A 26,664-nucleotide genomic window follows, 5' to 3' on the forward strand; every position below is an offset into this window, starting at 1 on the left:
CCCATGTGGGCCATGGCTAGGGAGACCACAGAACGATGCAGCCGCCCACTGAGTAACAGCAGCTGGCTTGCACTGATGTTGCTCTTTGAGTCCTCTGTGCCCGTCTGCACTGCATCGTTGCTGTGCTTTGGCCTAACTGTAGTCTTGCAGGGGTGCGCGTGCAGACAAATGTTCACCCATTGACTGTGTCATCTACAATTGCTGTGCTGCTGCCCAAGGCTGCCACATAGATACTCCCTCGAGGAGCAGAGTTCAGTAGGCGCAACAGGTGAAAATGTTCCATCTGTGGCCAACATACGTTTGTGCTTCACATGCTTGTGGTGACATCCATACAAGTCCAGTGGCAGCAGTGCGCGACATCAGCGCAAGTGCAAAAAGAGTCATCTGTGACACCACGAGTGGCTTGTGGGATGCACAGCAGTGTGTGTTACGAGGTGCATTCAAGTTCTAAGGCCTCCGATTTTTTTTCTAATTAACTACTCACCCAAAATCGATGAAACTGGCGTTACTTCTCGACGTAATCGCCCTGCAGATGTACACATTTTTCACAAAAGCTGACGCCATGATTCCATGGCAGCGGCGAAGGCTTCTTTAGGAGTCTGTTTTGACCACTGGAAAATCGCTGAGGCAATAGCAGCACGGCTGGTGAATGTGCGGCCACGGAGAGTGTCTTTCATTGTTGGAAAAAGCCAAAAGTCACTAGGAGCCAGGTCAGGTGAGTAGGGAGCATGAGGAATCACTTCAAAGTTGTTATCACGAAGAAACTGTTGCGTAACGTTAGCTCCATGTGCGGGTGCGTTGTCTTGGTGAAACAGCACACGCGCAGCCCTTCCCGGATGTTTTTGTTGCAGTGCAGGAAGGAATTTGTTCTTCAAAACATTTTCGTAGGATGCACCTGTTATCATAGTGCCCTTTGGAACGCAATGGGTAAGGATTACGCCCTCACTGTCCCAGAACATGGACACCATCATTTTTTCAGCACTGGTGGTTACCCGAAATTTTTTTGGTGGCGGTGAATCTGTGTGCTTCCATTGAGCTGACTGGCGCTTTGTTTCTGGATTGAAAAATGGCATCCACGCCTCATCAATTGTCACAACCGACGAAAAGAAAGTCCCATTCATGCTGTCGTTGCGTGTCAACATTGCTTGGCAACATGCCACACGGGCAGCCATGTGGTCGTCCGTCAGCATTCGTGGCACCCACCTGGATGACACTTTTCGCATTTTCAGGTCCTCATGCAGGATTGTGTGCACAGAACCCACAGAAATGCCAACTCTGGAGGCGATCTGTTCAACAGTCATTCAGCAATCCCCCAAAACAATTCTCTCCACTTTCTCGATCATGTCGTCAGACCGGCTTGTGCGAGCCCGAGGTTGTTTCGGTTTGTTGTCACATGATGTTCTGCCTTCATTAAACTGTTGCACCCACGAACGCACTTTCGACACATCCATACCTCCATCACCACATGTCTCCTTCAACTGTTGATGAATTTCAATTGGTTTTACACCACGCACATTCAGAAAACAAATGATTGCACGCTGTTCAAGTAAGGAAAACGTCGCCATTTTAAGTATTTAAAACAGTTCTCATTCTCGCCGCTGGCGGTAAAATTCGATCTGCCATACGGTGCTGCCATCTCTGGGGCATATTGACAATGAACGCGGCCTCATTTTAAAACAATATGCATGTTTCTATCTCTTTCCAGTCTGGAGTAAAAAAATCGGAGGCCTTAGAACTTGAATGCACCTCTTACTGTGTGGCCTCCTAAAACAACAGTACCCACAGGCGATGTGCAGGAACTGTCTGTAGCAATGAGTGGCTGCAGATCTAGTGTGCTCGGAGAACACTGATGCACGAACAAACTCTGGTTTACTGCTGTGAAGGATAAGAAATGAAGCATTGGCGAGGACGTGCTGTTCATAACACTGAATTCATATGCAAAAATCAAACAATGGAAAATACAGGATGGAATGTAACAATAGCAGAGAAGGAAAGTTGCTACTCACCATATAGCGGAGATGCTGAGTCGCGATAGGCACAACAAAAAGATTCACACAATTATAGCTTTCAGCCATTAAGGCCTTTGTCAGCAGTAGACACACACGACACACACACTCATGCAAACACAACTTGCACACACGTCTGAGCTGAAACCAGGTCTCTGAGACTGTAGACGTGTGTGGAAGTTGTATTTGCGTGAGTGTGTGTGTATGTGTGTCTACTGCTGACAAAGGACTTAATGGCCGAAAGCTATAATTGTGTGAATCTTTTTGTTGTGCTTATCACAACTCAGCATCTCCGCTATATGGTGAGTAGCAACTTTCCTTCTCTGGTATTGTTGAATTCATATGCAACTAAACAAGGTATCATTAACTGTGAGATAAAACTAAATGTAACATTCACAGAGACATAATGTTAATAAAATGCTTTTGTTTTTGTTTGACAAAGTTGGTGCGGAAGCATGACATGGCACTTGATCTGCGGCCAGTGCTCACAGCAGTGGAGACTACGGAAAGTTTAACACACAAGTGCGGTCTCATTAGGGCTCAAATGTGGCTCCCAGAACTGTGGCGGTGTCTGGAGCTCAATGGGAACGTGATGAGGGAAACAGCACGGGACTCAGTCCAGCCTTGACACCAGACATGATGGAGGCACAGAGATGTGATGGTGATTCCAGGAGCTGCAGCAGCCAAACAGCCAATGAAATGAGTAGCAGAGTCTGGAACTTAACTGGTGATTTGTTGTCAGCTGGTGAGGGGCCCATCTGAGATAGGGTCTCAATTGCAGGCAGCAGGCAGTGTGCATGTGGGCTGCTGCCATTATGATGCAGCACAGGAGTTTGAAGCGAACACTGCGGCTGACGCACGTGACGTAGTCCGCTGGCCCCTGTGTTGGTGCTGGAAGGAGTGCATGTGTAGGGCACAGTCTGGGTGGCTGTCTGTGTGGGGTGCGGGTAGGCTGGGGCACATGTGGCTGCTTGGTGATAGATGGCAGCATGCTTGAGTCACCGACAACAGCTGGGGCAGGCACGGCCTGGCTGGTTGCTTGTGGAGTGTCATCTGTTACTAAGTCCTCCACTGGGTGGAAGAAGTGCACAATGTGGGCTCTGTGTAGATGTACACTGGTTTGACCCTACTGACCAAAATTTTAGCCGGCCTACCATTACACTCAATCTCCAATGTCTTTTCACTGCGGGTTTTCACAGGGTGCAGTCCTTAGGAGGGCAGTCAAAGTGGAGGCTATACAGTGTATGTTTGCAGCATTGCATGCATGCAGTGCTGTAAGTCTGCGTGGACAAAGCCTTAACCAGTGCCATGTTGCATTGTTGGGTGTGGTCGGAGGTTAGTCATGTGACTGAACAGATATTCTGCTAGTGGGAAGGCCGAGGTGTCATGTGAGGGCAGTATTTCCTCCATGGATTCTCAGGGGATAGTGAGCGACTGACCATAAACGAGGTCTCTAGGTGAGACACAGACCTCTTCTTTCGGTTTCACTCACAGACCAAGGGTATGAGCAGTAGTGCTTCCATCTGGGCAGTGTCTTGGCATGTCAGGGACACCTTCAGCGTCTGATGAAGCTGCCTGACAGAAGCTTGTCAAGTAGTGAAGCTGCATGCAACACAGTAAGGTGATGTGTCTGAACAGCACGTAGTCGAACTGGCAGCCACAATCCATAGTTACATGGTTGAGGCAGCCGAAGTGTGCCACCCAGGTGTCCACAAGGGCAGTAGCAGCCATCTCAGCAGTGATGTCCACTATGTGTGTTGCCTCTGGCTAGTGGGTGAAGCATTCCACCATTCTAAGGAGGTAGTGTTTGCCTTGGGACAGAGGAAGTTGGTCTACTATGTCTGTGTGGACATGACTGAAGCAGCTTCTCTTGTCAGGGTAAGGTGCTGATGAGCACGTGGGTGTGTCTCCCAACTTCGGCGCACTGGCGCACACAGTCACGTGCCCACTGACAACAGTCCTTCTTGAGCCTGGGCCAGATGAAACATGCCACCATGAGTGACACTGTGGTGTCTGCATTGGTTGCGATAATCCATGGACAGAGTTGAAAGTGCTGCGCCAGAATTTTTTTGGGAGAAACAGGTGATGCGTGCCTGTTGTAATGTCACACCAAATCTTCCATGAGAAGCTGGGGATGGGCACCAGTTGTAGATGTAGGCTGCTGGAGGAATCATGTCCAGTTCTCTGTTGCCCTCCTATTCTTGTGTGGTGTCTTTGATATTCACTGGGAAGGAGAGGACTGCATAATCATGGGACAAGCAGTGATGACATTGTCCATCCTGCAGATGTGTCAGATGACAAACGTACTCCAACTGCTGTTCTTGGCTGGTTGAACACTTGGTTTGTTGGTCCAGAAAGTGTGTGTTATAGGTTTATGGTCAATGAAGAAAATGAAGGTGCGAGGTTCTACTGATGAACGGAAGTGTTTCACTGCCTGATACACAGTGAGTGGTTCAGGGTCATATGTGCTCCAAGAGTGCACCACTGCTGACAACTTTGGTGAGAAGAAGCCGAGTGGCTGCTGGTTGCCTTCAGTGCATTGTTGAAGTGCTGTGCTGATAGTGTCTGGCTAGCAACCAGGCTAACGGCTAACTCTGCATTATATATTGGATGAGGATCAGTGCCGCTTTGGTGAGACACTGTTTAGTCACAGTAAAACTTTTCTCCATTTTGTGAGTCCACGTAATGGAGGCCCTTCCTTGCTGCGCAGCAGTCAGGGGTTCGAGCACAAAGCAGCATTATGCACATGGCGCCAGTAGAAGTTGGTGTGTACATGGTGCCAGTAGAAGTTGGTGTGGCATGTTCAGGATCACCTGAACTTTGTCCAGCAGAGATGTGGATCTGGTAGGGGTGATTAGGTGACTGAGAACATCAATCTCACTAACCCAGAATACACATTTCAATGGATTGATCACTATTCCAGCCTCACTGAGGCCCAGAAAACCGTAGTTAGGTGACTGCTGTGTAGTTTGGACATCTTTGAGAACATGAGGATGCCGTCTAGGTATGCTAAGCAGCATGGTAACCCTAACAATATGCCATCCAGGAAATACTGACAAGTCTGGACAGCATTCCTAAGGCCAAACCTCATGAACATTCTCTCAAGGACCCCAAAGGGAATGGTAATCATGAGTTTTCTATGTCCTCAGGTGCCACGGGGATTTGTATGTATGCTTTTGTGCAGTCGTTTTTACTAAACACAGGCGCACCTGCCAAGGCATAGTTGAAGTCCAGTTACTGTGACACTCGATTTCTGTCTGGCACTGTGCTTGAATTTAGCATGTGGTAGTCCTCCATGGGCGCTGTGAATTTTCCTTTTTGGGCATCAAATGTAAGGTGGAAGACCATGAGCTATCTTCAGACTCATTGTAGTGTCAATCAACTGGGCATTTGCGATATCTGCAGGCAACTGGTAGTGTCTGAGGAAATCTGTACCCAGGATCAGCTCGTTGACATCGGCCATGGTGAACATCCATGTGAATGTGCAGTGCGGTCCAAGTTCCACATTCTGATGATGAGTGTTGTATGTTTTTATGGTCGAATTGTTTGCTGCAGTGAGGCACAGTGTTTCGGACTTCCCATGATCTTTTCATACAGTTCTGGGAAAAATCAATAAATTCTACTCATTGTCTACCAGGTACCTCATGGCCCCACTTCGTTCTCCCACAAACAGACACTTCAGTATAACACTGCAGCCAATAGCATCTAGGTCCAGTCACAGCTGGCGATTGGATACGAGCTAGGAGCGCAGTACTTAGTCACTTCACTGCCGAAACGGGTGTGATATCATCAGACCTGTCTGAACTCTGCTCTGATGTCAGTGGGGTACCATTAGAGCAGCTGTTTCTGAGGTGCCAGCCGCGTGAGCCACGCTGCCCATAGCCTGGTCTGTTGCTGCTGTGATGCCTGCTGCTCTCTTGCCGTGAGCGCGTCAGCCAGTCGACCTGTGTGCTGAGTGCTGCCAGCTGGGCGACCAAGTTGTGCATGAGCTGCTGAAGGTCAGTGTCCATTGCTGAGGCTAGGAAATGCATGTGCCACCATGGAGTGAAGGTGGCTGGTGTATGCAAGGGCATGTAGTTGGCTGCAGATGCTGTGCTTGGAGCCATTGCCTATGGTATCTATCTGCATGTTGCCAAGTAATAGTTCGCGTATAGTAATGCCAGAAGGAACAATAAAACCTATTACCTTGAGGGAACAACTGTGTTTTGAGATGGATCATTTAATAAAATATGTCTCTGGCTGGAGGAGGCAGAAAGAGGAGAGTTCTGAAGGTAATTACAAGATAACGATTGACAGGCAAACTTTCACAGAGTTATGTCAAAACTGTCTGTTTTGGAGATATCCTATAGGCGCATGTCACCAGAAACTATTAGTAGCAATGAAAACATGAATTTTTTATTACACGTGTTGCGTATGACTTCACGCATATTTGTTTCGAAATTGCAGTAGAAAATTCTAGGTCCCTGTAGATTCTTCCTTTTGCCAGAAATATTAACACCACCGTCAGCTCCTCATTTCTTCCGTTTTTTGTTTTTTTTTTCGAGGAGTTATGAGAGTTAAAAAATAATTATGTTTCAAAATACATTACATCAGTCGTCAGGTTCGCCATGCATCTTGCGGAGTAAATTTATGTGCGAAAACTGCCTCTGCTTAAACGGCGACTGTCTAGATCATTTTGATCAGTTTTTCTTTCTTTTTTTGTAATACAAGCTGAAAACACAAACTGTAATAATATTTCCTTCTTTGAGAATTTCTGATTAAATGAGGTTGCGAGATCGTAATCGTTTGCTGCTGATAGTATTTTTCCACGCCGACAGATGGCGGGCGAGCAGTACATTGGAATGTTATGTCGTGTGAACGCACATGTGCAACGGTTTCTATCATGCTCAGACATTTGCGCAGTTATTTGAGCAGAGAGTTCGTTGCGTGTGAAAGGTCTTGCGTTCGTAGACGCAAGTGATTTGGAATATTTTTTTAAGATCTTTGAGTATTTTGATTTAGCGCGAGAAATACAATTTGTATGTGGCGACTTTCTTGTTGATATTTACGTGCGTTAACGAAAATGAAATGAAACTGTAACTGTGAATTCATTGTATTATGTTGCGAGATGTCTTAACCTCCCAAAGGGAAAATGACGCCAATAATGTAATTCATAATTCACGGGCGCCTGTCAGTGATGTATAGTTGATGACAACCGTCGTTAAAACACTCGTAAACAAAATGTCAGGTGTTGAGGAGTTTGTACCATTGTCATATTGCCCTATAATTAAATGTTATGCAGTACTGAAAAGTATTCATTTAGAGGGTACTGGACCAATACCCGATGTTGTTGCGTGTACAGACACTGGACAAATCGTTGAATTTTTAGAAAAACGTGTTGTTGGAATCTTTGACTCTGAAAATACCAACGTAGAATACATAACGCCTTTTATAAAATACACACCTCCTCGTTTGTATTATATATTGAAATCAGCTGATAGTGTCATCGTAATTTCAAGAACAGGAAGACTTCAGCTATACACAACATTTAAGAATGTTTATAAGATACAAGTGAGTGATTTTAAGGGTACTGGCACTCCGCAGTTGGGGATATGGCAGAAAAGTGAATTAGGAAACAGTGAGCCGTCAGTGGTGACAGACTTTTCGGAAGAGACTGTTGAGCAAGATGCGTCCACATCTAGTGAATTTCATAATTTATGTAGCAGCATGCTTCAGGAATTGGCCATAAAAGTCAAAGAAGCACAAGTAAGGCTTAAGGAAAAGCAGCAGTTCAGGACAAAGTTATATTACATTGCATCGAATACTAATTTTGCTGAGAAGTCTGAAACAGAAACAAGTCTGGTGTCTCTGGTGGGACAGAAATGTGGGTATGTAGACAGCAAAAACCATGAACTGGACAATTTGGTAGTTACAAACACTTGGCATTACGTTCATAATGACAAGTGGGTTGTTGGTGCATGTGTCAACAATACCAGTGAAAGATGTATCACTGATATTAATTTGGTTTTGAGTAATAGTTGGAAGCAACCGGTAACATATAGCTCTTTTGTCATGAATTTTGAGATCAGGAAGGTTGAAACCCAACCTGGAAAACTTCTCAAACTAAGCAAGCCAGTGAATCCCATGAATCAGTGGAAAAGGATTTCTGAATTGCCAGCACGTGAACAGGCATGCATTGCAGGTGTTTTACCACTGCCGAAGTTTGTTGAGCATAAGAAATTTGAGATATCTGGAACCATAAAATATTCAGTGAAGGATCGACCATCAGTAGATTATCAAACTACTCTTCCTAATTACCAGTTGAATGTCTTAGATGTTGTTTCTGGTAATCTGGCTCCCTTTTCTTGCAGTACTGGGAAGGATTTGGATACCCTAGCTGTGAGATTAGCCAGTGAACATGTGTCACTTGTCCTCAGTAACTGCTGTGCAGAGGTTAAGAAGACTATAGTGAAAGATCTCTCTTTTGAAGAAAAATCGCATGGTATTCTGTGGAACAGTGGTAAACAGAATGCTGAACTTCAAGGAACAATGTTGTTAGTAAGTGGGACAGTTGGTCAGACTACATATCTTCATGTATATGCAAGAGATGTTTCCCAGGTCATCTTACTAGTGCACTGTTTGTATAGTGTGTTAACAGTGCATACAACAATCGAGCTGCTGATACCTAAGGGAACAATAAAACCTATGGCTTTGTGGGAAGCACTGTGTTCCGAGATGGATTATCTTATTAAAAATATATGCAGTTGGGGGAGACAGAAAGAGGATAGTTCTGAAGGAAACTACAAGATTATAATAGACAGACAAGCTTACACAGAGTTTATGTCAAAACTGTCTGCCCTGGAACAATCCACAGATGCATGTCATCAGAAACTTCTGGCAGCAATGAAAACATGAATGTAAATTACATCTCCATCTTGAGTGCCTGTATAAACCTAAGAATCCTAGAATGTGATCATTTCATTTGATGTGTGTATGAAGTGGAAAAATAGTGTATTTATTATTTTCATGTATACTGTAATAAAATGTGTTTTCTATTGACTTGCGAAATAGTGATTATTTGCTGGAATACAGTCCAGAGGTCTGTTCCCATGTCAGTTTCCAGAATTTTTTTTTCTATTGCTTCATTGTATGCCTCCGGCAGTATCTATGCAAAATGCTGAGTTGTTGAGGGCGAGGAGTAAAACTGAATCACATAGCTGCGGTATTTGAGATACAGTACAATATAACTGTCACTTTATTCGATGAAAAGTCTGCTGTGGATCATACTATCTGTTAGAGGAAGAGTATATGAAGAAATTCCAGTAACAACAGGAAATTAAGCTAACAGGAGTCACAATGCATTGAGGGTAGCATTTATGTACAATGTATTAAGGCCTACATAAAAACAGTTACAAAGTTGGAATAAATTTATGAAGTGTCAATTTGAAAGCCTGGATTTTCATTTCATTTAGTTTGTTTCTTTTTTTGGGGGGGGGGGGGGGTGGAGGTGGTGTCACAAATTGGCCTGATACTAGATTCCATAACAGGATTTCGATATTTAAGTCTGTATTAGAAGAATAAATGAACAGGAATGTAATGACTAATATTGTGAACTACCTTCTATGCAGGGCATTCATTTCAAAAAATTTATCGGATCTTATTACAGTGTCAACACCATATAACTTTGGGATGAGAAACTGTATTGTCATCATAGGTTTTGAAAATAGGAATGAATTGTGGCTTCAGGCTGGCAGATAGCTTCTGCCCATTTTCCCTAACTTACTGCTTTGTTTTATGCATTCCAACTTCAAAAAGTTTTGACAGTGTTTTTGCTCCACAGTAAATGAGACGAATGTAATAATTGTACAGGGCATCTTAAAATGATAATCTGCCATGCGTGATTGCTTTCTGGGTCCTTTTCTTAATGTACTCATAGTTTCAAATATTTCCAGTCACGGTTGGTCTCTGTGTTCTGTGAATTAAAGTCAACAACTGCTTTCCATTCCTTTTCTTTGTTGGCTGTAGTAACTTCATCAGGTCTCTCTCTTCCTATTGTGTCTTTATACTGACCCAGTACAGTGCCCAGCAATTTAACAGTGTGTTTCATGCTAATGTAGTCCGACACCAAACCACCTTCAGTAAATCCACATTCAGTGATATATAATAGAGCGGAGTCCTCAATGGAGTTTAATTTCTGAACTGTGGTCAGAATCAAATTCCATTCAGTGCCATTTATACAATTGGCCCTTGGTGTCAGGATAAGTTCAGTGGTGTATGTCAGCTGAAAAACCAGAATGGGCACATTACTGGAGGGAGCTCACTGGCATGTTCCTCCTCTGGCATTCATGAATTCAAAATTCTCGTTTCACTCTGTGTGCCTTGTTCCTAGCTCCTGAGCAGCACTATTTCCATCCCTTCTGTACATTAGATGCACAGCATTTTCGTAATAAAGGTTCCTATGCTCTGGAGAGCAGTGGCCCCAAGTCAAATAGAGCTGAATGGAAAATCATCATTTACATTATGTGTACCAGTAATTCCTGTCTGGAAGAAAGTGCAGAGCACAAGTTACAGGATTCTTCCAAGCAATGCCATTACAACAGAACCACTGTTGATTGAGTCCTTATAAAATATAGTTCAGGCCTGAAGGACTGTGTTTTTATTATAAGATGTTAACAAAGTACCACTTTTTATATTCTGATATATCTGTATGAACATTTTTACAGATTCCTCAGTGCCTAAGTCTTGTCATCATTTATACACACCTTTTCTGCTGCAGATCCCAAATAAGAATTTTACATCTGTTGCATAAACAACTCCCCAGTATGTGTATATTTCAAGTATATTGCCCAATTTCTTCATAAACAATAATTGTGACTGATAAAATATCTTTTCGATAGTGGCCTCATAGTCATTGTCAGTTGATGCCGCTGTCGTAGAGAAAAAAAAAGACCTGTTTACACAAACACAGTATATGACTATGTCTCTCCCTCTCCCAGACCATAGTGGAGCAACAGATATGCAATTTCCTACTGCCTTATCTCTTCTGTTAAATCGAGATTTGCTGATTGCTCAAAATAAAAGCTACTGGAGTGCAAACTGTGCAGCTCACACGAGAGACATACATAGATTTCATCTACATCTGGATGAAAATGTTGGACGGAAAAGGCACATACTTTTTTTTTCTTTATCATCATTTAAGGGTTCATTTTGAATCATTTAACAGTAAACTGGATAGAAGACAAATTTGATAAACTGTTTGCAAACAGTGAAGTGTAATTTCCAAACATAAATATGACAGGCAAATAGAAAACGAATCAAAATTAATGCAGTTTTCCTTGCAGGTGGGATTTGCCATTGCTCTAAATTCATTTTGCAGTTTGAGGATCTAGTGTGCTGGCAGTTCATGTAGGAAAAGGCAGATGGTGGCTGGGGGGTATTTCTTCCAATAATAGAACAATGGGATACTGATTCTCAGTTTCTTAAGTCTCTTAGCATGTTGATAGCTAATCTAAATAACAGTAAAGGGCATAAAAACAGGGCTTTACAAAATGCAATGCAGCTGAAGTAATAGGCTGGCCTGGTGACTGCTGAATGTGCTGGGAAATCGACAGGATGGTGAGGCTCATCAACACAGCTGAGTTGGCCTGACGGCTTGCGATCAGTTGCGCAGTACAGCAACCCAGCCAAGTTGGTTTGTGCTCAATACGGAGTACCATGAGAAACATGGGGTGGTCTGAAACCTGAACCGTACATTACTCTAATGCAGGAACAGCATACACAGTTGTAGGGAAGCAGAGTATTATTGCTGATGTTATAAGCACTGAGGCTTCATACTGTATTTTGTCTCTAAAGGAAGTTGCTCTTGGTATTCACCTTGCTTCCTGTCTTGAGTCAATGCTGTCAGTGTTGGAGATCTGTCCAAGGTTACTCCAAAATATTTTAAGTAGAAGATAGGTTGTAGGACCTACTGACTCCCAGATATATTCATTGTTCTATTTCCTTCACAGGTTTGCAGCAGATAGGTGCACACTGGGTCCTTTTATAAGTTAAGCTTCAAGATGTTCTTACTGTACTAACTTGACACCCCATCTAGAATTCTTTTTAGTTTCTCTTTGAAGTTCCAGCCTTGTGCAGTTATGACTGTATCATTTGCATAAAGAAACTGACCTACGTTCAATTAGTTCACTCATTCACTTGTCTTCTGTAGATCCCATCAAAGAGAACCTTCAAGGATATGGACAGCAACTCATAAGAAACGTGTTCTGTGGGCTGTATAAACAATAAATTATCACTAATTATGCTTATGATAGCTGAATGATTCCCAGTAAATTATATGTAAAATTGCTACATTGAAAAAAGCTGCTGCTTCTTCAGTTGTATCATTCTGTTAATAAGCTGTTCATTTGCTTAGACATTATGTAAGTCTAGAGTGAGCATAAGAGAAATGGCAATCATTCTGACTGTATCTGTGGAGAAAAATAAAAATTATGAAATAAACTTATTAATCATTTATAGCATTACTGAACATGGCTCACAAGTGTGCAGCGGGGGAAATATTGGAATGTCTCATTTAAAGGAAGACTCAATTGAATAAGAATAAAATACAAAAAGAAAGGCTACTAACATGAAAGGAAAGGAAGCACAGAACCAATGAACTCTTTAATGGTGGTTTTAATTATTATTTTTTTATTATTTTGGCTTTGAAATTAATAGTTAATTTTACATTATTCTGGGTTTGGCTAATTGACTCTTCATTTAAATCAAGAAAAATTACATACTTGAAAAATCATGTAAAAATATTTTTTAAATATTGAAATTTAATTACCACCACATGGTCCATATTTTTTAGCTAGGCTCCTCTACTGGGATTGTCTGTTGTCAAATATGATTTTGGGGTGTATTCACGCCTAAAAGGTATTGGACTTCATTTTGTGAAAAGTGAAATTTTTGATACAGGTTCTGTTCTGAGAGCAAACCAAACATATTGCGCTGATTGGTTCTGTTAATATGCGATCATTAACTAACAGACATCCCCACACAAAGTAAGCCACATTTAATTATCAAATTTATGAAAAAATCTGAGGGGGAAAAAAGGTATGATTAGTCATAATAACAAACACAATGAAATTAAATATTTATTATTATGCAAAATGAGCACATATAACAAAATCTCTTCATAACATTGAGCAAGCAATAATTTTTTGACTGTACCAGACAATGGCTTCGATTAAAATAACATCAATAACACAATTATAGTGACATTAATTTCATTGTAATCACAGTGTCTATTAAGCAGCGATAAAATCGTCTCAGTGCTACTGCGTGAAATCGCGCAGTCACAAAATCTGCTAACACTTGGGGAACATTACAACTCAAGTATGAAGAAGACAGGAATGCAGACCATACAAATGGACACAGCACAGCAGAACATAAAGTTGTACTATATTTTGGCACATCCCTAAGATCCTGTTATAGATGTATGAAGGAGATACAATAGGAAGAATAAGGCAACAGCCTGATACTAACAGAGTCATGAGGTATATTTGATGCAGAAATATTACAGATACTATCTGTTTGTAATTACAGCATCTGTAAAGTAGATTTCTGGATTAACTTGCCTTTTCTGGTTACTATTTATTTTTACATTGGTTTCCTTTAATTACTCAACCATGATTCTTCAGTTCTAAAATCAAGACACATCTTTAGTGTAGTGCAAGTTTGAAACATTTGCTAAACAGGCCTATGTAATGCATTTAACCTTTGTATTATCTATTTGTCATGAAAATATAATTACTTTCAAATAATTGCAGAGATGGCTGAGAAGAGGCACAGCCCACAAGTTCCTGCAAAAATACGAAGACATCGTAGAAATCGCCGCAGGCATCGAGCACATAGAAGCAGAATTCCATTTCCAAGAGCAACCGCACAGGGGTAAGCAAATAAAGCCAAAAGTGCAACATTCTTTGTGTGAAGGGCATAAAGTCACAGATAATCAACAGAAATACACAGTAATCAAGCAGCTCCTTGTAATAAAAAAAAGTAGTAATTCACATACATAGACATCGACATACTTACAAATCTAGTGTGACAAAGGTGGGTCTGGTAGTTGCCCATAACCTTACAGTAGGAACTATTGTGGCATTTGCCTGAAGTAATTTAGGCAAACCACAGCAAACCTACATCAGGATGCCCGGCTGAAGACTGGAGCCTCCTCCCACCCGAATACAAGACCACTCTGTTTAAAACAGTGCTATCTCAGTGACTTTACCCCTGGTGTACAATACTCTATTACAAATAAGTTACTAATGTAAGTGGCTAATGATACACTTCATTCATTTCTCACTCCCAGTCACTGTAAACACTGCACACACACACATTGTTTAATAGCATCACACACAATTACTTGAAGGCAGGACCATTTTGTGCACTGCAACTTCCCATTTGCTAGCATGAAAACTGAGTCATGTCCATCTATAACAAGTGAGATGTTGGGCTCAGGAAGAGGATAAGGTGTTGGTATTATACATTTCTTATATTCAGTAATAAGCTGTCCCAGAAAAAAAAGGAAGAGGAGAAGGAAAATCGTAGTGTGAAACTGTTTTGTACAATGATAGGTATTTCTTCCACCTACTGGGCATAGTTTTTTGTTTGAGGAATCTGTGATAGGTTACAGTTAACAGAGATGCAAATGCAGCTGTGGATTGGGTATAGAATCTGATAGGGATTCCACTGGGCCCTAGATCTTTGTTCAGTTTTAATGATTTTAGCTGTTTCTCAACACCACTGCACTAATATCTAATTCACTCAGCTTTTCAGTGGTATGAGAATTAAACTGGGACAATACTTCTGTGTTTTTCTTTGTAAAGGAACTTTTGAAAACAGAGTTAAGCATTCCTGCATTTTCTTTGATACCCTCAATTTCAGTTCCTGTCTTATCCATGAGCAACTGAATACTAACTGTGGTGCCACTAACAGCCTTTACATGTGACAAGAATTTCTTTGGTTTTAGGAAAGATCATCTGACAGTATTCTGCTACAATAGTCATTGTAAGCATCACATATTGCTCTCTTGATGGCCAGAACATGTTTCATTCAGCATCTATCTATCTATAGCCGTATGCTCTGTTTTATACCTATTAACATATGTTTCTGTTGAACTTTCTCTATAGTGTCTATATACCTTGTAGGATCTCTCCCATTATGAACTATACTACTGGGTACATATCTGTCTGGTACATTGTCAATTATGCTTTTAAACTGAGCCATAGTTTCTCTACATGCTTGTCTCCTGAGCTAAAAGTTCCAAGTTTCTCTGTCTAGTTTTATGAGCATATAAATCTTCCTGCTTGCTTTAATTCCATTTGTGTTTTTGTATTCACAGTTGCTATAACTGCCTCTTGGTCTCTGATACCAGTTTCAATGTGGACTCCCTCAAAGAGATCGGGTCTGCTTGTTGCCATTAGGCCTAATATATTTCCATTGTGAGTGGGGATATGAACTATCTGTTTTAGGCAGCTTCAGAGAAGGCATTTAGTAATGTTTCACAGGACGTCTTGTCATGACCACTAACAAAACTATAATTATCCCAACTAATTGGGATAATTAAAGTTTCCTCCAATGATTGCAATATCATTAGCAAACTTAGGTACAAATACTCTGAGTTTTTTTTTTCTAAAGTTTTCGGTTACATTACGAGAAGAATCTGGTACTCAGTAGAAGCACTCTATTATAATTTTTTGCTCATCCTTGATGTGGAGTCTAGCTGAAACAAACTCAGTTTCTGTGTTGGTGAATTTGAGTTTCTCATCTACTGTCCACTTCAGGCATTAATCAGCTTTCTGTGCTTAATATTATGCAAGCCCCAGTGCTTTTTAGGAGCACTTCAAACTGCAGCACTTTGTTGTGAATGCTTCAGTAGTTAATCACTGGGACACTGATACACACTATCTGTGGGAGGTATTTCTTTGGGGTTCTCACAGCTATCATCATGTGAATTGGATGGAGCATCACCTAATCTAAAAAAAAAAAAAACCTTGTGTGCACCGTTCACACAGCATGTTACTTAAGTAGCTATCTTTGATGTATAGTGCACACCTGACCTATTTATGGAGACCCTGCAACTCTCAGCCCTATGGCACAAGTCTAAGAAGTCACAGCCTAGCTTGTTGTAGAACACTTGGGAGTCTCCGGTTCAAGGCTTCCTCCTGACTGAGAATCAGGGAGCAATGGTCTGTTCTGGGGCATTGCTGCAGATTGTGAGCTTTGTTGAAACTCCACAAGCAAGGCTGATATTATTCTTGGTATTATCAGATCAGATTGTGCCACTCTTTGAATGATGACAAGTCCTGTATGAAACCTTATGTTGAAGGTGTAAATGCAGAGATTCACAAGTCACCCGACAGATTGGAGTGATCATCATGAGTGTGAGTGATGGATTGCCCCTCACACAGTTGCACCATCAAATGCTTGGTCTAAATCTGAATGTTTCTGGCAAGAGGTTACTTGCACAACTAGTTTCCAGAAGCATTCATTGTAACCTTAACAGTAACTGCCCACTCCTTGTGATTTCTAACATTTTCTGAAAGACAAAAGTGTAGAATAATTACAGACACAGTTACAAAAATAAATGAAAAAACAGTACAGAAGTTAAAAATCAAAATATATTTGGACTTTTCCATCAAAACATAAAAAGCTTGTTCAATAAGAAAAATGAGCTTTTCACCTCAATACAAGACAGTGAAAAATCTAAATGTATTTCTTTGGATGTGCTATGCATAACAGAACATCATCTGGAAATCACAGCCATCGAACAGATGCACCTGTATGGACACAACTTCGTATCACATCACTGTAGCTGTAAGATGAGAAAAGGGGGAGTGTCCACATGCACAAAAAGTGGAAGAAAGTCCCAGGTAATAGACCTCAGTGAATACTGCATTATACACCTATTTAAGTGCTATACTTCAGTAATAGACTTGGAAACATATAAGATAGCAATTCTGAAAATCTGTAGCTGTGGTTGTCAAATTTTTTTGTTCAAGAAGCTATACTGACATTGCGAGTCAGCAGCTCAGGCTACATATGTACTGACCTTATTATTGATTGGCAAGATACATAAAGTAACATGTTGTGAGCCCCTAATAGGCCACTTATAGTAAGGACACAATAAGTTGGCTGCCAGCCCTGAAGTACTGATCGTTTAAAGTCAGTACAAGTCGGAACACTTTGTGTCAACTGTTCTGTTTCAAATCGCTCCCACCCTCAATGACTGCAAAGTTGTGGCACTGTAACTGCTTGACAAAATGATGTTTTGTTATGTGTATGAGTGGATGATTAATTAATTAATTAATTAATTAATGCCAGTAATTGTACTCACATTTAAATGCATTATGTGATATGAGACACAATAACAAATGTCAACTGAATATTTTGAATGCCATTTTTCTTCTACTCATTGCATTGTATTAAAATAGCCTTAATTTAACTTCATATGCCTTGCTACAAATTTGTGCAGCAACTGAAGATGACACGTTTACATGTCCATGTTAACTCGGTGTCAAAATTTATACCATAGCAGCAGATTAGTACATGTTAAGTCGCCATGACTGCCACCAGGTTGTCATTCAGGATGAGTGGCAATAGACAGAAGATGTACACTGGCAACACACAGTATCCTGTTGCATAGCATGCTGTACAACGTGACAGCCGTGACCTCACTTCCTGTTTCACCCCACATGCCACCTTGATTCTACCACCAGACACTAGCTTCTCAGAATTCCAAACGTGGGAACTGGCATTACAACATGTCTTTGATTCTTACGATCCACCTGGTCTTAATTTATCTTAATTTCTTCTCAGTAACTATTCCTTTCTTGACCCCCTTTTGGTTTTATATATAATTTATTTTCTGTCCTATATTTCTCTGCTCCCCTCCTCTACCATCTTTCTGCTCTTATTAACTCTTGCACAGTGTTCTGTAAGTGATCTCTCTCTTGCTTACTACCCCATTTTCCAGCTCTAAGCTCTCAGGTTTTCAAATCTCATCTGGTGCTGTCTCTCATCCCATCCAGTAAGTCTCCACTGACCTGCAGTTCTTTGCAGCTTTTCCAAGCTCTCCTCGTTTCCTTAACCTTGCCATTCCTCTTTCTTGATCCTTCTTCCTTCCCCTTCAATCCTTCTGCCAGAAGAAGGGGCCACTGGCTCTGAAAGCTTGGGAATTCCTTAACCTTTATATGTGTGTGTCCCCACATCACCACTTGGCATGTAGATTTTTTACCTGTTCAGTTACTCTATATACATATAAATATACATACATACTTATAAAATGAATGGATGTTTATGTATGTGTTGGTGTATAAGTCCCACATCCCCTGCTAAACCCATGGCTCGATTAGAACCAAACTTGGTACACGTAACAATTATTGTCTGGAAAGAAATACTGCAGGGATAAGAGGATGAGGAGGAGATGGGCAGACAGAAGGGGGAGTGGGGGTGAGGAGAAGATAGACAGAGAGGGGGGGATGTGGAGGAAGCAGGTGGAAGAGGGACAGAGTGTGATGAAGCAGGTGGAAGTGGGGAGTGAGAAATAGAAGGAAGAAGGTAGATTAGGAAGGGAGATTTTTTTTCCTGAAACCTTAGCTAGCATCTGCCATTATGGATTTAGCTGACTTGGAATACTTTCAAAAAATAGGAAACCCAATTTTTGCTGTTCAGACCATCAACCAGGTCAAGAGAATGAGGACTGCAGTGTGCAAATATTCTTACAGACATGTTTTGAGACCAAAAATCATGCCATACTGCTGAATACCACAGATAAATTTAACATCTTCTCTGAAGTCGTATGAGGTAAAATATTACATTTCTGAATTCATACATATGTGTGTGTAATATATGTGGTTCATGCATATGCAGGTGAAGCCACAGGTAGAAAGCTAGTATTATTATAAAATGTGGCTGAGATCCACAGTTCCCACAGCTGCTTGATTTGGGCTACATGTTGCCCACAGGCTGCAGTTTGACAACCGCTGATCTATAGGCTGCCAACAGAAAATATTTTAAAATTCATTAAGCAATTAGAGGGATACTAATAACACTTAGTAGAAATAGATGGGATGTGATTGTATGCAGAGATTTCAACATATATTTCATCTTGGATAGTTTTGAATGAATAATTTTGGCCTAGAATTAATGATGTCAAACGTTTGGTTGACCCCACAGTAACATTCACAACAAGACTAGAAGGGCATAGTACAATAGCGTCTACACTGAATAAAATCTTCTTGGTTTTCAAGCTGCATCACTTCGAATAAAATTCTCAAGCTCTCCATGGCCATCCCTGCCATTGTCATCAGGTGTAAATGGTTGACAAATGAGCCAAGACTCTCAAGTTTTCAAACAGTATTTTGTGTCCCTTTTCAAAGCAGTGCTCAGCTATGGCCGACTTGTCGAGCTCCCTTTGTTCAATATGTCGTTTGTGTTCAGTACAACAGTCTGCAACTGTGTGAATTGTCTGACCTGTTAAGATGCTGCTGCATTCACATGGGACACAATATACACTGGGCATAGCTCTTCATGAGCAGTATTATAGAACCAGTCACACGTGTTATTTGTAAGCAATCTCTTGGTTGCACTTGCCCAGTATTATACCAATAAACCAAGATCTACCACCTGCTTTACCCATGATTGAGCCTATGTGATAATTCCGTTTCATATCCCTACGAAGTGTTATACCTAGCTACGTATTTGTATAAGCTGGCCGATTCCAATAGTGACTCATTAATATTATAGTCACAGAATACTAGTGTTTTTCATTTTGTGAAGAGCAAAATTTTACATTTATGAACATAAAAACAAGTTACCAGTCTTTAGATACAGAAAAAATCGTCTTGGTGGCACAAGTTATGTTTATTTAATCTTCACATGTGACACATTTCACCCGATCTAGGCACTGTCAGACAATCTGGGGAAGTTACAAATTGACATAAGTATAAATTGCTATTAAAGATAATAATAAATACAAATTAAAAATAACAGAAAGAAGACATAAATCAATTGGAGTATAGAGCATAGGGCCATATTTGTGTTTCAGGGGGTGGTGAGAGGTATAAATTTCAATTCCTAAAATAATGCACCATTGTTACCGAATAGAAACTCTTGTGACCCTGATGCCAAACGTAATTGAAAGTCCCATAGAAACGAGAGGTAACAGACAGATAGTCACAGTCGATACTTCATTACATCACCGATAAAATTCTTCCTACTTATATGCAAGGCCTCAAACGTGATTAAAGCTGCCAAAGAATTGCAAGGAAACAGCCAGATAGCCACTGTAAATGCTTCTTTATATCACATAGAAGCAACACAAAAAAAAGGTAGTGACAGTAGGAAAAAGGAAGTTACTAAGGCGTACACTGGGTACCTAACTTAAACAAATATGTAAAATCAGCGACCAGAAAAACTCACAGGTGCAAAATATTCTTATGTAATGGCTAGGCCAAATACACCTTTTTTGGCAAATGAATGGGCACTAATAATGACAGAAAACCAGCTGAAAAGTTTTTACTGAAATACGAAGCAATGAAGTCATAAGCGACTTAAACTGGAAAACTGACTGTATTGATGATAACTTACTCATGAAGAATCCATCCCATGGACGCAAATATGGTCTGTTTATAAAACTTTGAGTACCTGATGTCATGCCAGCAACTAGACTGCCAAGCAAGTGTCAAGGCCCCATGGAGCTTCAGTGAGGAAAGGCTCACTAGGTGGTGTGCCAAACTGTAACTAGCTGATTTCTAAAGCTTAAATAAAATATTCAGTAAGTGATATAGGTGGCAAGCAAAATTTAAAGGGATGAGTCAGCGTAGAATCCTGTTTGCTGAACACGTTACTATCTCAAAAGCATGCATTCAGCCAGTAACAGTTGACATGTTAAACAAAAGCTTAAAGTATCAATTAACGCCACAGTTAGATAACGCGGTGGCTACCACTTTCCCCACTGATGTAATATTGGCCTTAGGTAAAGCCTCAATTGGAAAAGAAATTTTAATTTGTGTTTATTATTGTCTTTAATAGCAATTTATACTTATGTCAATTTGTAACTTCCCCAGATTATCTGACAATGCCTAGATCAGGTGAAATGTGTCACATGTGAAGATTAAATAAATCTATCCTGTCCAATTTCATTTGGTACCAATATGATCATACATTGGACAATAAGCTTAGGTGTGCTACCAAGTCGAATGCTTTTAGGAAATGAAGAAATACTGCATCTGCCTGACTACCCAGATCCAAAGCTTTAGTATGTCATGTTGGGGGAAGTGTGAGTTGGGTTTTAGATGTTTGATGTTTTCAGAATTCTTGCTGGTTGACAGTGAGGAGGTCATTCTTTTCAAGATATCTCATTATGTTCGAGTTCAGAATGTGTTCTAAGATTATAGAACAAACCAGTGTCAAGAACATTGGATGGTAGTTTTGTGGCTCACTTCTACTACCCTTCTTGTATACAGGTGTGATCTGTGCTTTCTTTCCCAAGAACTGGGCAAAGTTTTTTGTTCAAGGGATCTACGATAGGTTACAGTTAGAAGAGACACTAGCTCAGCCATAAATTCAGCATATATTCTCACAGAGATTCCATTGGATCCTGGAGGTTTGTTCAATTTTAACGATTTCAGGTGCAGTTTTCAGAGATGAAGAGACTTGCACAGGATAGATTAGTGGGGAAGTTGCATCAAACCAGTCTTTGGACTAAAGACCACAACAGCAACAGGTACAAGAAGTGGAGATCAGTGGGCGTACACCGAATGTCTCCATCTCCATGTGAAGTTTCTGGGTCTTGAGGTAAACTGGGATGGAACCAGCACATGGATAATTTAATCAAAAAGCTCAATTCTGCAGTCTTTGCATTCAGAAATATCCCACACTGCAGACAAGATTGCTAGAGTACCTTCGCTCAATAATGCCCTGTGGCATAATCCTCAGGGACATTACAGCTAAGATGAAAAAAAGAGTTTATTCTACAGAAGTGTGCTATAAGAATATTCGATAATGTTGATAAGCAAACATCTTGCAGAAGCTTCTTCAAAGTCCTGGGGATTCTTACAACTACATGCTAATACTTATACTCCCCAGCTGTATTTGTAGTGAATAACAAGAATGAATTTAGGATGACTCAGCAGTTCACAATCTCAGTACTAGAAGCAGAAATATTTCCATATACAGGGTGATTAAAAACAAGTTTGCAAACTGACATGGGACATTCAGCATACAACAAGGATCAGTAATCACACAGGATCCAGGGGTCATAAATGTCACAAGAGGGTGCTACAATCGCAAGAGGGCATAGCTATACAAACACGGGTGGAGTGCACAGAGACCATTGCGATTCATGCTGTGGAAGTGTCGGTAGTAATGTGGCTACCTACAGGTACTGTAATATTGCAGAGATGCATTTGATTCATGGCGCGAGCACTGCAATGGACGAGGAGCCATGCGTTTGTATTATGTGAAGTACCGGGCACGGTTGGGCCACCCTCTCCCCAAGGCCCCCAGGGGGAGTGGCAGGTTCAGCGACGGTTGCGGCACACAAGGTGGAGGGTCAATGTGGAAGCTGGCCGTGTGACATCGCCTGCTCTGCCTGTGAGTGGACATCTGGCCCCTCCTTCAGAAAGGTCTGAGCAGGCACACGGGGGGGGAGGGGTTTATTAGGTATTGGGAGCTCCAACGTTAGGCAGGTGATGGAACCCCTTAGGGAAATAGCGGAAAGGTCGGGAAGGAGGCCAGTGTTCACTCTGTCTGCTTGCCGGGGGGGGTCTCAGGTCTCATCCGAGATGTGGGATGTGGAGGAGGCCCTGCCAGCGGCGATGGAGAGCACTGGGTGCACCCGACTGCAAGTTGTTTCTCATGTCGGCACCAATGACTCATGCCATCTGGGTTCAGAGGTCATCCTCAGTTCGTACAGGCGGTTGGACGGAGTTGGTGAAGGCGGTAAGCCTCGCTCGCGGGGTGGAATCTGAGCTAACTATTTGTAGTATCGTTCCCAGAACCGATCGTGGTCCTCTGGTTTGGAGCCGAGTAGAAGGCTTGAACCAGAGGCTCAGATGATTCTGCGGAGATGTGGGGTGCAAATTTCTCGACCTCCGCTATCGGGTGGAGAAATGTAGGGTCCCTCTGAATAGGTCAGGCGTGCACTACACGCAGGAAGCGGCTACAAGGGTAGCGGAGTACGTGTGGAGTGCACATGTGGGGTTTTTAGGTTACAGAATTCCCTCCCTAGGCCCGACAAGATGCCTCCTGAGACGCGGCAAGGTAGGAGTAGGCAAAATGCAACAGGGAATAACAATATTAATGTGCTAATAGTAAACTGCAGGAGCATCTATAGAAAGGTCCCAGAACTGCTCTCATTAATAAACGATCACAATGCCCACATAGTACTAGGGACAGAAAGTTGGCTGAAACCAGACGTAAACAGTAATGAAATCCTAAACTCAGATTGGAATGTATACCGCAGAGACAGGCTGGACAGTGAAGGGGGAGGCGTGTTTATACCGATAAGAAGTGCAATAGTATCGAAGGAAATTGACGGAGATCCGAAATGTGAAATAATTTGGGTGAAGATCACGGTTAAAGCAGGCTCAGACATGGTAATTGGATGTCTCTATAGGCCCCCTGGCTCAGCAGCTGTTGTGGCTGAGCACCTGAAGGATAATTTGAAAAATATTTCGAGTAGATTACCCCACCATGTTATAGTTCTGGGTGGAGATTTTAATTTGCCAGATATAGACTGGGAGACTCAAACGTTCATAATGAGTGGCAGGGACAAAGAATCCAGTGAAATTTTTTTAAGTGCTTTATCTGAAAGCTACCTTGAGCAATTAAACAGAGAACTGACTCATGGCGATAACATATTAGACCTTCTGGTGACAAACAGACCCAAACTATTTGAAACAGTTAATGCAGAACAGGGAATCAGCGATCATAAATCGGTTACTGCATCGATGATTTCAGCCGTAAATAGAAATATTAAAAAAGGTAGGAAGGTTTTTCTGTTTAGCAAAAGTGACAAAAAGCAGATTACAGAGTACCTGACGGCTCAACACAAAAGTTTTGTCTCAAGTACAGATAGTGTTGAGGATCAGTGGACAAAGTTTAAAAGCATTGTACAATATTCGTTAGATGAGTATGTGCCAAGCAAGATTGTAAGAGATGGAAAAGAGCCACCGTGGTACAACAACCGAGTTAGGAAACTGCTGCGGAAGCAAAGGGAACTTCACAGCAAACATAAACATAGCCAAAGCCTTGCAGACAAACAAAAATCACGCGAAGCGAAATGTAGTGTGAGGAGGGCTATGCGAGAGGCGTTCAATGAATTCGAAAGTAAAGTTCTATGTACTGACTTGGCAGAAAATCCTAAGAAATTTTGGTCTTATGTCGAAGTGATAGGTGGATCAAAACAAAATGTCCAGACACTCTGTGATCAAAATGGTACTGAAACAGAGGATGACAGACTAAAGGCCGAAATACTAAATGTCTTTTTCCAAAGCTGTTTCACAGAGGAAGTCTGCACTGTAGTTCCTTCTCTAGATTGTCGCACAGATGACAAAATGGTAGATATCGAAATAGACGACAGAGGGATAGAAAAACAATTAAAATCGCTCAAAAGAGGAAAGGCCACTGGACGTGATGGGATACCAGTTCGATTTTACACAGAGTACGTGAAGGAACTTGCCCCCTCTTCTTGCAGCGGTGTACCGTAGGTCTCTAGAAGAACGTAGCATTCCAAAGGATTGGAAAAGGGCACAGGTCATCCCCGTTTTCAAGAAGGGACGTCGAACAGATGTGCAGAACTATAGACCTATATCTCTAATGTCGATCAGTTGTAGAATTTTGGAACACGTATTACGTTTGAGTATAATGACTTTTCTGGAGACTAGAAATCTACTATGTAGGAATCAGCATGGGTTTCGAAAAAGACGGTGGTGTGAAACCCAGCTTGCGCTATTCATCCACGAGACTCGGAGGGCCATAGACACGGGTTCACAGGTAGATGCAGTGTTTCTTGACTTCCACAAGGCGTTCGATACAGTTCCCCACAGTCGTTTAATGAACAAAGTAAGAGCATATGGACTATCAGACCAATTGTGTGATTGGATTGAAGAGTTCCTGGATAACAGAACACAGCATGTCATTCTCAATGGAGAGAAGTCTTCCGAAGTAAGAGTGATTTCAGGTGTGCCGCAGGGGAGTGTCGTAGGACCGTTGCTATTCACAATATACATAAATGACCTTTTCGATGACATCGGAAGTTCACTGAGGCTTTTTGCGGATGATGCTGTCGTATATCGAGAGGTTGTAACAATGGAAAATTGTACTGAAATGCAGGAGGATCTGCATCGAATTGACGCAAGGTGCAGGGAACGACAATTGAATCTCAATGTAGACAAGCGTAATGTGCTGCGAATACATAGAAAGATAGATTCCTTATCATTTAGCTACAGTATAGCAGGTCAGCAACTGGAAACAGTTAATTCCATAAATTATCTGGGAGTAGGCATCAGCAGTGATTTAAAATGGAATGATCATGTAAAGTTGATCGTTGGTAAAGCAGATGCCAGACTGAGATTCATTGGAAGAATCCTAAGGAAATGCAATCCGAAAACAAAGGAAGTAGGTTACAGTACACTTGTTCGCCCACTGCTTGAATACTGCTCAGAAGTGTGGGATCCGTACCAGATAGGGTTGATAGAAGAGAAAGAGAAGATCCAACGGAGAGCAGCACGTTTCGTTACAGGATCATTTAGTAATTGCGAAAGCGTTACGGAGATGATAGATCAACTCCAGTGGAAGACTCTGCAGGAGAGACACTCAGTAGCTCGGTACGGGCTTTTGTTGAAGTTTCAAGAACATACCTTCACCGAAGAGTCAAGCTGTATATTGCTCCCTCCTACGTATAGCTCACGAAGAGACCATGAGGATAAAATCAGAGAGATTAGAGCCCACACAGAGGCATACCGACAATCCTTCTTTCCACGAACAATACGAGACTGGAATAGAAGGGATAACCGATAGAGGTACTCAAGGTACCCTCCGCCACACACCATCAGGGGGCTTGCGGAGTATGGATGTAGATGTAGATTCTGGTGAAAAGGTGCCATGCTACACATTATTCACCACTCTGCTTCACCAACTATGTGAAACCAGCTTGTTCTGTATGCACAAGTTGGATGCTGGTCAACAAATAACATGGGCAGTTGCGGCAGAAGAAAGCATTCTCAAAAGGGTGCAGCATATGCCGTCAACAAGTACACGAGGTGTATCCCATGCCGCTGATATCCTTCAACCCTCTGTCTGGCACATTGTACGTGACAAAGGATTGCGTGCATTTCATTTCCAACATATCCAGGCATTGCAACTGGGAGACTGCAACAAGTGCATGGAATTTGTGTGGTGGTTTCTGCTGGAATCCACTGCAGACCGAAGCTTCATAACAAGTGTCCTCTTTACTGATAGGGCTGCATTCTCACTCAAGGATGTGATGAACATTCACAACCTACACACGTGGGCACATATGAACCCACATGCTACACATATGCTTGCCTCACAACACAAATTTACCCTTAATGTGTGGGCTGGCATCATCAAACATGGTTTAATTGGGCCGTACATTCTTCCAACCAACTTT

General features: G+C 41.7%; 2 protein-coding genes across 2 annotated transcripts in view; both read left to right on the forward strand.

Annotated features, from left to right (window-relative positions):
- The window catches only part of LOC124795845, a 923,569-nt gene that overhangs the window by 846,963 nt on the left and 49,942 nt on the right, over positions 1 to 26,664 (forward strand). The window contains exon 11 of the mRNA XM_047259927.1: positions 13,796 to 13,916. Within this exon, the coding sequence (XP_047115883.1) occupies positions 13,796 to 13,916 (121 nt within the window). The remainder of the gene's footprint in view (positions 1 to 13,795; positions 13,917 to 26,664) is intronic.
- On the forward strand, positions 6,865 to 9,044 carry LOC124795456. Its single transcript, XM_047259482.1, has one exon. It carries the CDS (start codon positions 7,194 to 7,196, stop codon positions 8,898 to 8,900), a length of 1,707 nt encoding a protein of 568 aa, XP_047115438.1. The 5' UTR covers positions 6,865 to 7,193; the 3' UTR covers positions 8,901 to 9,044.

This window comes from Schistocerca piceifrons, chromosome 4, assembly GCF_021461385.2.
Source record: "Schistocerca piceifrons isolate TAMUIC-IGC-003096 chromosome 4, iqSchPice1.1, whole genome shotgun sequence".
NCBI classification, from domain to species: Eukaryota; Metazoa; Arthropoda; class Insecta; order Orthoptera; family Acrididae; genus Schistocerca; species Schistocerca piceifrons.

Excerpts from the sequence above, each read along its gene's own strand:
- LOC124795456 (XM_047259482.1), top strand. The coding sequence starts at position 7,194 with ATGACAACCGTCGTTAAAACACTCGTAAACAAAATGTCAGGTGTTGAG.